General features: G+C 38.9%; 1 protein-coding gene across 1 annotated transcript in view; it reads right to left on the reverse strand.

The window, feature by feature from the left end:
* Positions 1–12,360, reverse strand: part of CDH19 (cadherin 19) — a 63,342-nt gene extending 50,982 nt beyond the window's left edge. Inside the window, exons 1-2 of the mRNA XM_077809073.1 lie at positions 12,163–12,360; positions 3,089–3,383 (exon numbers count right to left, since the gene is read on the reverse strand). Of these exons, the coding sequence (XP_077665199.1) occupies positions 3,089–3,383; positions 12,163–12,360 (493 nt within the window). The remainder of the gene's footprint in view (positions 1–3,088; positions 3,384–12,162) is intronic.
* Between the last annotated feature and the right edge of the window lie 2,656 nt (positions 12,361–15,016).

Raw genomic sequence — 15,016 nt, forward strand, 5'->3', positions numbered from 1 at the left:
GTATTCGTATCATGTGTATAGTCAATTCTAAATATCAATTACATAGACTAAGGGCCAATTCTAGGTTTATGCCTGCCTCCATGCAACCCTAAATGGAGGGGTTTTAAGGCCAAAATGTCTGCCAGGACAGAATTCTGTGGCAGTGAAGGGCCCAGAACAGGCCCCAAAGTGATCATCACTGTCAGGACATGGGTATAGCCTGGTGGTGGTAGATATGCTGATTAAGTGGATCTGCCAGTAGCATCTGCTAGTGCGGTCTTATGGATCCCTGGCTATAGAATGAAAGTGCTCCCTCTATGGGAAGTCCAAATGAGTGTAAACTGGCCTCTCAGAGTAGGTTATCATGTTATAATTTGAAATACATCCAAGGGTCACCCTATCCCAAAATCACTGACCATGAGATGAGAGCTGGGGGCAGGGTGTGGGTGTTACACCATGATAAATGATTATTTAATGATAGATAAGATGGTTGTCAAAAAAAAAAAACATAACAGGGATTTTATTTAAATCAAAACAAAAGCATCTGGTTTCCATCTACTTCCAATAACATTAAATATATGAAGAATGCATATAATAAAAAATAACTATTTGAATAAACACACACACTTTAACTTACTACTAAGTGTACTTAACTAAATATAACTCTCTAAATAAAGAAAAAAACCTATATCTATCTCAGTATGTAGAGGCTATTATCTTATAGGTTATTGTTATTATTATAATTATTATTAGTTCTGGGCTCCCCTTTCCCCAGATATCTCACTGGGTGCTGTCTAATACTCAAGACAGTCTTTGAGCCCCACGTGCCTCTCGTGACTTCCTGAAAAGATGGACTTGATTCCAGTAGTGCTTACTTGCCGGGGTGCACATTAAACCAGACCCACGGGATCTGAAGGACCTTTGGTTCTCCTGTTCTAGATCTCTGGGACATTATGAATCAATGACAGGAGATGACCAGATCCAATGCTCAGGAACCTACAGGAATGGTTGCTCAGGAACATGCCATCAAACACACACTGACTTGACCAGCCAGCATTGAACTCAGGGGACCCTCTCCTACACATATGTCTGTTCTGCTCAACCTCAGCTTCTCCACTTACTCACGGTTTCTCTCAGTCCTGGTTTCTCTCTGTCCATCTGTCTACCCTTTCCCTCAGCCTGTTTCTCTCAGTTTACTCACTGACTTTGTTTCTGTCTCTCTCTCAGGTTCCCCCTGGCCTGCCTCTGTCCCTCCACCATCCACCTCTTCTCCTCCAATTGTCAATTCCTCTCCTCCCACTTTCTCAGAGAGAGGGGATAGGAACAATGACAGTGCAATCACATTGAACACACTCTAAATCATATATCCCAATACTGGGTCAAATCCCTTTACTTTTAGAATCATCTAAAATCCCTTTACATGAGGGAAGTACTGCCTGCTGGCCTCTGGACTAAATCTCTCCTGCTTGGAAGCTGAGATCCAGACTGGCACAGGAAGTTGTAGTTTACATCTCGCTGTGAGGCTGTGATAGATTCAGTGAAGCTGCCCTAACAGTAAATGGGTAATGCTGAATGATACATAGTTTTTAGTAGCTTTTATGATCACTGATGTTATTGAAGTAATGAGCTTATTAATTCACACAGATTTAACTGGCACAATGTTTGACTTTCTTTTCAGTATTATTTGCAATGGAAATAACTGAAGTAGATGAAGGTAGTAATTAAAGAGACTAGTGGGATCTGTTGATTAAATTTTAAAGGATCAATTTTTTCCCATCTTTCAGGACAATTTGGACATGACAGTATCTATAACCTGCTCATTTGTGCCAGTTGCTTTCTTTAACCTAATTTTCCTTTTTTGACAGTATGGCATCTTCACTTATTCCTTCAGTACCAACCTTCCAGACATATTCCAAATCCTGGTCCAAATTCTGTCTGGCCCTAACATAGGGATGCTGGGACAGAGAGGGAATACAAATTACCTTCAAGACCCTTCCCCTCTAATGCAGCCTATCCAGGGGGCAGGGAAAATTTCTGCCTCCATGCTTAAGGAATACAGAGGTGTTTCCCTTATTGCACCTCCAGAGCATAATTCATCCTAAACGGAGAGAAACTGAGTGGGCAAGGATTAGGGAACAAGTACCGCCAGTCTAAAGGATGGTGAAGTGTGAACACTCTTACTGCCAGAAAGTTTGGGAAGGAATTGTACCTTTGGACAGTGCAGCTCCACGCCACCCTATTGCATCCGCACACAATCCCCAGCATAAACCAGATTAGTAAACTTGAAATCTGGCACTAAGGGGAAATACTGACTACCCATGATGTGAAAGGCACTCTTTTCTGTTCCATTTACAGTACATGGTGTGTTACATGGAGTGTAATAAAAGCTTATGATTTAATCATCATACAGAATCAGAGTAGCCTGAAAGAGGTGATCAAGTAATTTTCATTTAGTTTGAGCTTACATTTATGTACTTCAAGGAGTCAATAGAGGTTATAGGCCTTTGCAATTTAAATGTATAACGATAGATTTCCATGGATATAAGCCTGAAGAACAGACATGTTGTGACCAGTAAACATGATAGTGACACTTTTTGAAAGATTAGAGGATTGGTGTCCTAGCCAACTTTAAATTTGAATGTTAGATTCTGTTTCCCTCGCTTCTCCTTTGCAACCTCAACTTGATACAATATTCTGCCTGTCTTGAAATGTAATGTTGCTGTGTCCTGATATTCAACACTACTATTTTCAAGCCTAGAAAGTTAGCTGTGTTTCATTGGTGTATGAAGGGATGTACCATAGTTATATATCTGCTCACTACAACCCTGATTTTACAGAGACTTATGCACATGGAGCTACTCACATACTTAAAGGTAAACATGCCCAGGGGTTCAATAGGACTACTCACATATTAAAGTTAAGCCTGCATTGTAAGTCTTTGCAGGGTTAGAGCTCCCCTTTGGGAAAATGCTCTGGAGCCCTTCTGGAGCCCTTTATAGAGTGTCTTCTGAATGAAAGGCACTCTATAAAATAGGATATAAATATTTTAAAATAATATAACTGTCGAGCAACCTGGGAAGAAAAGAGTTGGTTCTTGACTTTCTTTTACCTTCGGGAGACATCTCGGGAACAGTGGCTTCATAAGGTCCATCCAAGAACTTTGGTTCATGATCATTGATATCCTGAACTTTGATGATAAATTCTGACTCAGGTTCAACGGGCAGCTGGGTATTCCTGTTAATTGCCTGTGCTCTTAGAGTGTAGAAAGGTTTCTCTTCTCGATCAAGCTTCTGTGTCACATGAATTGTACCTGTATACTCATCGATAGTAAAAATGCTTCCCGCTCCATCCCCCGTCAAAATGTATTTGAAAGTGCCATCATGTTTGTCGGAATCAGACTTCAGCTACAAGGGAAAAAGATTACTATTTATTTTCTGGGTAATAAATCAAAAGAATTATAGCTTTTTTTGTTCAGACCTATATGAATCTGGTCAACAGTGAGCATTCTTAGGATCTTATACAAGGCTGAGGCTACAGGGTATTGTAATAGATCCATCCAACCATGCAGTAGTTGTTGTTGATTTATGGCCAGAATTGAACTAAACATATGAGCACCTGCTTAACTTTAAGCACATGATTAAGTTCAGTTGACATCAATGTTTGATGTTTGAGTGCTTTGCTGAATTGGGACCTATATATCTATATAACAGGGTAGTGAAGGGGTGAAAAACTGTTCTTCCTTTTTTCATATATAGATATATAGATATAGATATACTATTTCTCTCTCTATATATACTATATACTATTTCTCTCTCTATATATATTATATATATTTCTCTATATTATTGTACTATATACTATTATACTATATACTCTTATACTTTTGTATAATATACTATTATACTAAACTATTAACAATAGTAAATCTAAATCTGAACAAGAGTGGCACTGTACCTATACAGTAATAGTAAATGGATACAAAGCCATTTGGAGGAGGGTGGGAGGAGTAATTCTGTGTTATTTATTTTGAAATAATTGATTGCTGTTTCTCCTTTCTTTACAAAGTGGTGGTCTATGTTCCTGTAGCTAAGATGAGGTTTGCTCTAATCATGCTGAGCCACAGGGACAATTTTGGTCCAGCCGCATTTGTTCGTGCTGTCATGATTATTTTCTTAGTATTAACAGCACTTTTGTCACCATTTATGCAGTTCTAATATGCCAAAGATCTATAATTATGGTATTTTGAGAACACCAATTTCCAACATGTCCTTTATTTTATAATGTTCCATTTATTTCCTTTTGATTTTGAATCATAATCAGTGCCAATACACAACCTCTGAGCACACTGCCAATTATATAAAATTAAAAATCCAGTCTCAGTCATTTCATTCCTTCTATCAAGCAGAAGCTCCCTCCAAATACAGATCTCAACTCATTAGCTAGTGCTTCACTGTTCCCTACTTTTCTGTAAAAGTCAGTGAAATGAATGGGCTCTATATCACACGCTGAAAGTTGGCAAATCCACGCTATTTGGGACCAGGGAAAAGAAGGCATGTCAAAGTTCCATCATGACCTTGTGAAGAATGAACTGCCAGCCATCTTCTCTTTTCTATCAAGGGGGATGTTGAATCAGGACCTCTGCTGGCTGCTACTGTGGCAGTGTACCATGAGCAGAGAGATAGTCCCTCATGTAGGCTCTAATTATGGTTATTTACTTCCCAAAAACTTCATTAATGCACAGTTACAGTTAACTGGCAATGTCTCATAGCTTTCCAGAATGTCAAGTGCACCCATATTTAAAACTCTAAAAACCAGGAAACAGAGTTAAGGTACACACCAGCCTTGTCATTTCTCACAAGCTAAACTCTGCCCTCTCTGGAGCTGGCAAGAGCCACTGGGGTAACACTGTAAGTATGTTTCAGCCAGGGTTGCCCTATGATTAGGGCCCTACCAAATTCACAGTCCATTCTGGTTAATTTCACAGCCATAGGATATGAAAATTAGTCAATTTCACAATTTCAGATGTTTACATCTGAAATTTCACTCCCTTGTAACATGGGGGAGGGGTTGCAAAGCTGTTGTAAGGGGCGGATCACAGGATTGCCACCCTCACTTCTGCACTGCCTTCAAAGCTGGGCTCTGAATGCAGCACCCCCAGAGCTTCCTGCAGCTGCAGGAGGGTCCTGGAGGTGGAGGTGGGTCTGATCTTCCCCATGCTGCTGGGAGCACCTCAGCCAGAGGCTCCTAGCTGCTAGTTCTGGCCAGGCTGAGGAGGCACAGGACTTGTTCTTCCCCTGCACGGAAGAGCTTGGAAGGAAATCAGACCCACCTCCAGGTACCTCCCACAGCTGTAGGAAGCTCCGGAATTTGGCAGCAGTCTTGGAGCTTCCTGCAGCTGCAGGAGGTTGCCAGAGGTGGAGGTGGGTCTGATCTCCCCTCAGGCACAGCCGTGCAGGGGAAGAGCAAATCTTGTGCCTCTCCAGCCCAGCTGGGACTAGCAGCTAGGAGCCCCTGGCTGGGGCACTCCCAGCACCATGGGGATTATCAGACCCACGTCTGGTAAGTTCCTGAAGCTGGGGTAGGTACGCAGAGGTGGGTCTGATCTGTTCAGGGGAAAAGTAAGTCCTGCCCCTCCCCAGTCCCCTTGTTTCAGTGTTGAGCTATGTAGGCTGTGCAAGCAGAGGAGCACAATAGTGAGTTCTAGCCATTGGAATTTGTAACAATCTGGTTGTGTATGTGACAGTGCACTACAAGGCAGAAGTAAGTGCAGGTAATGTTCCAGAAAGTCCTTAGTATAATGGCCAAAGGGTGGTAACATCTGGTGACTAATGAGTGGTTTGTTCAGTGTAGGGGAAGTGGTTGAGTGCAGGCCAGGCAGATCCAGTTGGTTTTCACTAAGCTTGCTTTAAATGTGACTTTTGCCTTAGTGGGGATGTGGTCTGACAGTTTCTCCTATTGTATCCACATGTTGTGTGCTCTGCAATGTTCCATATCATATGGAAGGATAAAATGCTACAATGTCTCTTGGGGTAGATTGTGGCATCACTGAAAGAGGACACAGTTAAGCTTATGGAGGTGGGGATGATGTGAACCTTAACTCTGTATTTTCTGGTTTTCAGAGCTTTAAGTTTGTTTTGTGAATTTTCCTTAGGGAAGCAGTGGTAATGAGAGGGGGATGACTAAGATGCACCTGTGGGGTACGCATAGACACTTTCTGAGAACAGTTCACTGCACTCAGCTATCAGATTGGACTATCTCCTTGCCTCTCTATGGCCCCAATAGGGCTGAGAGGACCATGGGGAGGAAGGAAGACGGTAACTGAAGGATTGTAAGTAGATATGTGCAAATTATCAAATTGTCAGTTCAGTTGCTGACCTGAAAAAAAAAAAAAAAAGTTTTGGGCCAACCTAACTTTTTTTAAAAATTTTTCAGCAAAACAGTTTTAAAAAACTGTTTCAGGTCAAACTAAAGATTTTGTTTGATCCAAAATTAAACATTTTGACTTTTTTAATCTTTTAAAGATCAATACAATCCAGGTAAAATTTAAAATGAAAAGCCCTTTTAAAATGATTTTTCAGTTCAACTTTTTTCAGATTTTTCTTTTTTTCAGCCACAGCAATTATGCAAATTCAACATGAATTCATTAAATATTTTGTCTAACCAAATCTGCATTTTTTTAGAAAAGAAAAAAAAGATTTGTCTAAATTTTTTACCTAGCTCTAGCTGTGAAGAGCACGTCTTCCAGCTGTAGTCAGCAAGGAGGGAAGACTCAGACTCTATACTTCTCTTCAGGGGCAATGCAAAACCCTCTGTGGTTCTCAGATGAATCAGAACACCCCCTGGAGGTGAATACAGCCCGACACAACAGCTCTGAGAGATGTGAACTGACCCATTCATCAAAATGGGTGTTTTCCTTCCTCCTTTCCCAAAGTCCACGTGTTGTGGAATACCAATTTTCAGGATAATCTTGGTACGCATGTAGGTTTTACTTCAATTTGAAACTAAAATCAACAACTTATTGTGGGGGCTATATCTGAGAAAGCCGTTGACCAAATTACCACAATTTCAACTAACAACTTTAATGTTGGCTCTAATGTGGCACAACAAATATTATGGATGGGTAGAGTTGCTACTACAGTTAAGGCTGCACCAGGATTTCCATTTGTATAGGGAAGAAGATGAACTAAAAGTCTGTCTTTCAGGTTAGAATAGCATTTTTGAATGTTGATTGTCATTTTCACACTGCTTGTTTTTTTCTATAGGGAGGGAGAATATAATTTGAGATTTGTTACAACTGTTTTTTAAAAGGCTATGTGATTTGTTTTCTGTTTGATATTTCCTTTGGACCCCCTTTTTAGAAAAAAACCACATCACTTTGAAGGGTAAAATTGATAGGCATGAAACTTAGGTTTATGCACGTTGGATGAATTCTTGTAGAAACTTGGTTTGCAGCTTGTTCAGGGGAAGACCCTGGTGGGCCGCAAGATGCTTTGTTTACCTGAGTGTCCACAGGTACGGCCACTCGCAGCTCCCAGTGGCCATGGTTCACCGTTCTCAGCCAATGGGAGCTGCAGGAAGCAGTAGCCTGGGGATCCTCGTTTTCCATTCCTAAAAAAAACCAAAGTTCTCCAATAAAAACATAACATAAAAAACATAAAAACCCACATTTTTCCATGATTAAAATGAAACACTGAACTCTAATTTTCCTAGCCACAGTATATACTGGTATCAGTTGAACACAATGTTTTATTGATACAGGGGAACCCTGTTTATCTGATCTAAGTGGGACTGGGGCCAGATCAGATCATTAAAAAAATCAGATAATTGTAGAGCTTCAGACATGGACGAAGGGGTCCCTCTGTCAGCCCCAGTTCAGTTAATACAGAAGAATGGATAATGGAGTCTCAGATAAATGGGATTCTATTGTATTTTTTTTTATTTTTTCACAAAATATAAAAACTAAATATTCTCTCTAAAAATGCAAATTCCAATTTTTTCTGCATTTTCACCTAATTATAAATAAATTTCCTGATTCTCAACAACATCTTTGATCATGCGGACATTGATGAAAGTCACAGCTATTTGCTTTCCTTTGATCACATGCAGTCCCCTTGTTCACAAAATGATTGAGGAGCACATGCCATGATTCCATTACCCTAATGCTGCTGCTTGCTAGAGTCTTTCATTTTCTTTCTATTTACATAACGGTACTTTCCTTGATAATACTTCTAAAGTAAAATCTGAGTGTGCATATGAATTTCAGAGTATTTATAATATCAGTTGTTAAACTGGAAGCTTTGCTCTCAGGTCAAACTTCCAGAAGAAGCCCTGCAGATTGCAGGTATACACACAATACACATTCTCAGAAAGCTGCCAAGTGTAGGATTCAGCGTCTCAGAATATAAGAATGACCATAATGAGTCACATCAGTAGTCCATCTAGCCCAGTATCCTGTCTTCTGACAGTTAAAGTGCCAGATGCTTCAGCAGGATTGAACAGAACAAGATAATTATTGATTGATGCATCCCCTGTCATATTTGTAGTGCTATACTCTTATTACTCCAGCGTGTGATTTCCATCCATAGCGATTATGTGGTACACTTTGTTTCATTTAAGGTTTTTCAACTTTTAACTCGATGCTTTCTTTCACATATAGTGCCACTCCCGCACCAGCATGACCCTACTCTGTCATTCCTATATATTTTGTACCCTGGAATTACTGTGACCCATTGATTACAATTGTTCCACTAAGTTTCTATTATGCTTATTATATCAATATCCTCATTTAACATCAGGCACTCAAGTTTATCCCATTTTAGTATTTAGACTTCCACTATTTGCATACAAGCACTTAAAAATTGTTAATATCTAGTAGTCTGCCTTATTGTGATATAACTGAGTGGGACTCTTTTTCATTTGACAGTTTCTCTTCAGGTTCCTTCCTGTACTTTATCAGCTTCTGTCCTCTTCTCTTTACTCAGATATATAGTATCCCCTTAATAAGCCATCCCCTAATGGATGTCTCTGTCAAAAATGTGTGCTCGCCTGTACCTGTTGGCTTTACTCCAGCCGTTAATTTAAAAACTCCATTATGACCATTTAAAATTTACATTCAAGTAATCTGGTTCCATTTAGGTTTAGGTGGAGCCCATCCTTCCTGAATAAGATCCTGTTTTCCCCAAAGGTTCCCCAGTTCCTAATAAACACAAATCCCTCCTCTAAACACCACCATCTCATCCACACATTGTGACCCTGCAGTTCTGCTGGTCTAACTGGCCTTGCATATGGAATAGGTTTCAAGGTAGTTGCTCAGGTTCAATGAGTACGGCAGGTCACCTTGAGCCACACACTTACTTTGAGATCAGGTTACCTACAAACACTAACTTGCAACAGAATAATAGCACTGCTGCACATGTACAAATAACTCTGGAGCATCATCTTGGCTCTAGCCACAATGTAGACCCAACTTTTACCTGGAATGACTTTTTTAAATATTGCTTCCCCACAAGGACACTTGCTTCCCCACAACTAGGTGCCAGACACTAACTGAGATCCGTCCTGAGTAGGTGATATCAGTGTGAAGAAGATCAGCATAATAGTTTGAGCTCCAGGTGTGTTATAAGAACCAAAACATGTTGATGCCATGTGATTATTTTTAAGGGGGCTGTATCTTGCTTAAATAACCTCATATTTAGACCATTAACTAGAGATGATCAGAGGATGAACATTTTGTTTTGTGGCAACTTTTGAGGTTTCACAATTTGTTTTCATTCCACCTTGGAACAAAACCGAGACTTTTTATATATTTTTTATTAAATGTAATTGGTTCAAAATGTCTGGTTTTGGACCACAACCAGATCTTGTTGATTCAGTACATATGTATATGTCCAAGTGGTTAGGATAACGGTTTGAGATATGGAAGACCCAGTTTTAAGTGCCTGTTCTGCCTGTTTCTGAGCAGAATCCTTCATCCCAGATCAGTATGAGCCTTATAGAGACTTGGACCTAGATTTCTTACATCCCAGGCTAGTACGGTATCTACCAAGCTATAGAGTGTGACAGACTCTTTCTCTCTCTTCTCCTCCCGCATTCCCAACAAATAGTTAATCAAAACCAGAATATCGCTATGACATTCTTCAGCTTCTGTGAAGTTAAATTTCAATGAAAATGTTCCAACCAGCTCTACCACTAACATCACCCCCAGATGCCCATTGAATGCACTGATTTTCAAGACAAACCATGTAAGCAGGTGGATTTTACAGCATTTAGAAAAATCAGCTGTAAAACAGTCAGCTGGTCTCAACCTTAACCAATGTTGTGCTACCATCCTTGTAACCAAAAGATTGTATTAGGTGACATGACCATATTACATAAAAAGAGGAGACTTTTTATATTGAACATTTATTGCAGATCCATACAAAGGACCTAATTCTTATTTACACTAAGAACTCTTTGTGCTACCCTGGTGATGTAAAAGGACCTTAGAGTGAGTGTAAATTGTATTAAGTCAGAGAGGCATAACAGCAAAGTAAACAGTCCTGTATTACAAATGAGAATTAGGCCCAAAAGGTTTTATGTACTTGGTTTAAGAATATATCTGGGGTTATAGATACATAGATTCCAAGGCCAGAAGGGACCATTGTGATCATCTAGTCTGACCTCTGTATAAGACAGGCCATAGAACAGCCCCAAAATAATTCCAAATGTGATGTTGATGGAGACATACCTTTTCACATATGTGATCACTGCAAAGGGATTCATAAGATTTATTTACATTTGCAAATCTAGGAGGGACTGATTTAAAATTGAAGTTGTAGAATCATAAGATCTGATTGTATAATCAGAGTGTGTAGGGGAGTTGTGAGCTGGAACAAGTGACAGTTAATAACAGAGACAGTCTGTTTTTGGACTCTTGTTGATTCAGTTCCCTGCAGGGCCTTATTTACTAAAAAGACACTGGCTGATCTTAGATTGTCACTTCCCTACTGATAACAGAGCATGTGCTTCTTGGTGGAACATCACAAGTAAATGTGGCTGATTTAAACAGCAATAAGTTAATCATAATCCTCAATTACAATTCCATATCAATTTACCTGTATTACTGTGAAGAACAAGAAGGAAAGAATATAAGAATTATATTAAGGGTCAGGGAAATCATAGCATTTCTTTGGCATGAAACTAAATTCCAAGCCACAAAAGCATATGCTGTATCTACACTTGCTCCTTTAGAAGTGAGACATCATACTTCTACATTAGTTACTTTGAAAGGGCTGTGAAAAAGTAATTAATGAATTTTGAGCACTTCACCCTCTGGGCCCAATTAAATTTTAGTGCTAGTTAATTAGTGGTTAAAGTTATTTCAGTTCATTCATCTAGAAAGTGCCTTACAGAAAAGGACACCAGATCTAGAGATTATAGTTATTTCTGGTTGAAAAAAAAAGAGCAACTAAATAAATAAATTAATAATAATAATAATTAATAAAAATAAATAAGCAGAGAGGGAGATCTTATTTAGAAAATTATCTTAATGCACAATTTTAAAAGAGGTTGAAAAATAATTGCTCATTGTGCTAAAGCTACATTAATCTAATGAACCATGCAGGTTCCTATAGCTTCTCAATGGTAAAAGGATTTAGTATTAAACTGCTTCATTAAAAATTAATGAGGGGTAAATCACCTGCTACTTAGTGTAATAGAAAATCATGCTAAATACTGTTTGTAAACTGCATTGCACTCAGTATGGCTGCTTTCATACAGTGCCAAAAATAGCATAAGCAAATTGCCAGATGTTGATAAATGAGTCCTTAGCTTTCATTCAGAAGATAAAAGGAAAATTTAAAGTCTGATGACAACATCTACTGTGTGTGATTTTACTTTTAATTGCATAATGAATTTGGTGTTGAGGAAGATTAAGGACTTATATTGTAGCACTGGTAAAAGCCTGGTATATGTAGGGCTCAGACCCTGCAATGATCTTCCTGATTGTAAGATTAGGACCATAATAAGGGCAAATGTGCAGACATCTGACAAACCTTTCCACCAATGCCTCTGAGCACAGACTTCCAAATCTCTGGAGGTGATTGCTCTGTCGATGGCCAGATTTATATGATGCAAACAGTTGTTAATCAACTTGTTAAGTCAAAATGTTGCACTCTGTGTTGCCGTACCTCCCACAGAACGTACCTGGCCAACACACAAAGGCTCTGTTAAAATCTGTTCTTCCAGCACAAAAAACTGGCTCCATACCCAGCCACGTTTGACTCTCTGAAGTGTTGCAGAAGGTTGCTTCATTTTGTGGGTGTTATGGTTCTGCATACTTGGAAGGCAAGGCTGTAGCTGACCAAGTGTTAGCAGAAGAGATAGCCAAGTATAACAATTCATACTGAAACCTCCTTTCAATCAATATTCATCTGTGGAAGGAAAAAAAAAAGAAAAGCTTTTACAAAGTAGCACTTCCCTAGCCCCTTACAAATATTGATTCTATGTTAATCTAACAGATAATTTTTACGATTAAAAAATCTTCTATTCCTAAAAGAGAAGAACCAGAAGAAAGGCAACTTCTGATTAAAAAAGAGAGGTATTTTATTAGGGATTCAAAGGTATAAAAGTCAGCATTCAATTTCCTTTTTATGAAATCCCTTCAGAGGGACCATCTATGCAAAAAAGAAAATCACCCTTCAATTAATTCATCCTCCAAATTAAGCTGGATAATTGTATTGTGTAGACCAGCAATAATTTGATTGGAATAATTGTACATTTCTGCTTAGACAGGGCTCATTTTGAGCTGTAGTCACTGAACTGCCTGAAGGGTGAATAAGTAGCCTGGGTGATCCTAATGACTGACAGCTAAAATGGAGGATTGCATACAGTTGTTTTTAACCTCCTCATTCCCTCCCTCCTATCACAACAAAATCATCCTGCTAAAAATGCCAAAGGAGCTAGCGTGGTAAGAAGAAGCAGCTAAAATGTGCACATCTCTTCTTTCCTGATCAATAGAAATTAACTGTCTCATCCGATTATACCTCCTCTGACATTTCATATTTTCAATTAAACGGACGAAAGGAAACTATAGCCTGGAAGCCCTTGGGTTCCACCAGTCAGTTTAACTGATCACACAAAATATTCTTTAGGTAAGCCAAGTCTTTGCACAAGATATATGCTATTATCATTTGTTGTGAGTGGATCCTGCATTGACAGAATTAACAGAACTGTCAGTTTGAAATAAAGTGCAATGCTTGACTGAGAATGGCCATCCTCTCTGAGGTGAAATAAAGGATTCTGCAATACTTGGCCACACACACTTGTTAAAGCCTTACTCGTAAATCCAGTCTCTGGGGGCTATGGGGTTATCTAGGTATGAGAAAAAAATTATTTTTTGAGCTGACTCCATGTCCGTCAGTTCTTAGAATATAAGGGAGGTTTCCAGCAGTGACGACACATCTGGCTATACATCCATTTAACCATGAACAACTGTCATGTTTTCCTTACCTACCCAGGCACATCTATTCACCTACCCTTAAGCATGATGATATTATAATAATAGTAATGAATACCAACACAAACTAAAGACACTTGACCTGGCCTGGGGTTGGGGACACATGCTTGCCCTGAAGGAATGGAATCGCACAAGGCTGAATTACTTGGAAAGAAACTGAAATGTCTCTCACTTATAATGCAAAGTGTCACATTTTTAGGTGGGTGTAAAGGAATTTAAGTTGAAGAAATTTTACATGCTGAGGGACGAGAAGAAAAGAAAAAGTGCTAGTAGGAAGATATAAAGAGTTGTATGTTTTAGCTTTTACATTCATGCACATTCTTCTGTTTCTTCCATATCAAAGCTCTAGTATCATAGGGGAGATTTTGAAAGGAAGGAATTGGAGTTAGGTGCTCCATTGCCATCAACTTTCAGTGGGAGTTGGATGCCTACCCACTTTGTACCTTTGAAAATCTCCCCCTCATATTCCTTAACACTCAATAGGGATTAATTTTAAGGCATGTGAGAAGGCCAGAAAAAGGTACACTTTAGCTCCAAAAATTAAGCTTACAGAGGACTTAAGTAGTGCATAGGCCTTGGGCTGTTCTTCACAGAGGGTGAATTTCACCCTCAGTGATGTGTGATTTACAATCTCTCTCAATTTGGGCAAAGAAGCCATTGGAATCTAACATATACAGTTCATTGTACTGTATTTCATAGCAAAGGAAAAACATGCTGAACAAAATCAAAACCAAGTGGCCTTTTGAGATAATTCATAAAGAAAATTATTTCAATCATGACTTAAATCAACTGACACGTGTTCAGCTCGTGCTTAGGCTACTTCTGGCTTAACCTGCTTCTGGCTACACATTAGCTTGTGTTTCACCCATCCATTCTGATGCTACCCATCTTACCCATCCAGTTTAATAGACTCCTTCAAGCATGTTATAAACTAGTATTTCAAGCAGAAGGAAATCGAAGTTTGTTAGTAAACTCATCTGACAAACACTGTATGTATACACATCAACTTAATAAGTATACAGAATAATACTATGTTACTTACTATTGCTCACCCATTAAGAAGGCACTCAACAGCTAGCCATCAATGACAGACAACTGAAAGAACATAATTAATACATTTCTCCTGTATTTCTTATTTGAGATGATGGCTATGATACTCATAGAATAGTATTGTATCTACAGTATGCTGTAATTACTTCCATTGCAAACCTTCAATTTAAGGGGGATAAACATTGTTCTTGGTTTCAGGTGTTGCATACCGTTCACTAAATATGTAAAAATATTAGTCCAGTTTAAAAAAAAAAAAGGAAGGAAATGAAAAAAAAATAGATTGTGAGATTTTTAACAGTGAGTGGTTGTAGTTTTTGAACTCATAAATGATCCTCTTTTATGAGAAAAAAAAAGAAACAAAATCCAATTTATTGTCAAGTGGAGGTTGTATTTAGGAAGGGTTTGGATGGATAAGCAAAAGGGCTTACACAGATAATTTCCACATGGAGCAAGAGGGAAACAGGGACCAGACTGTACATTTCAACATAATAG

Source organism: Eretmochelys imbricata, chromosome 2 (genome assembly GCF_965152235.1).
Source record: "Eretmochelys imbricata isolate rEreImb1 chromosome 2, rEreImb1.hap1, whole genome shotgun sequence".
Classification (NCBI taxonomy): Eukaryota; Metazoa; Chordata; order Testudines; family Cheloniidae; genus Eretmochelys; species Eretmochelys imbricata.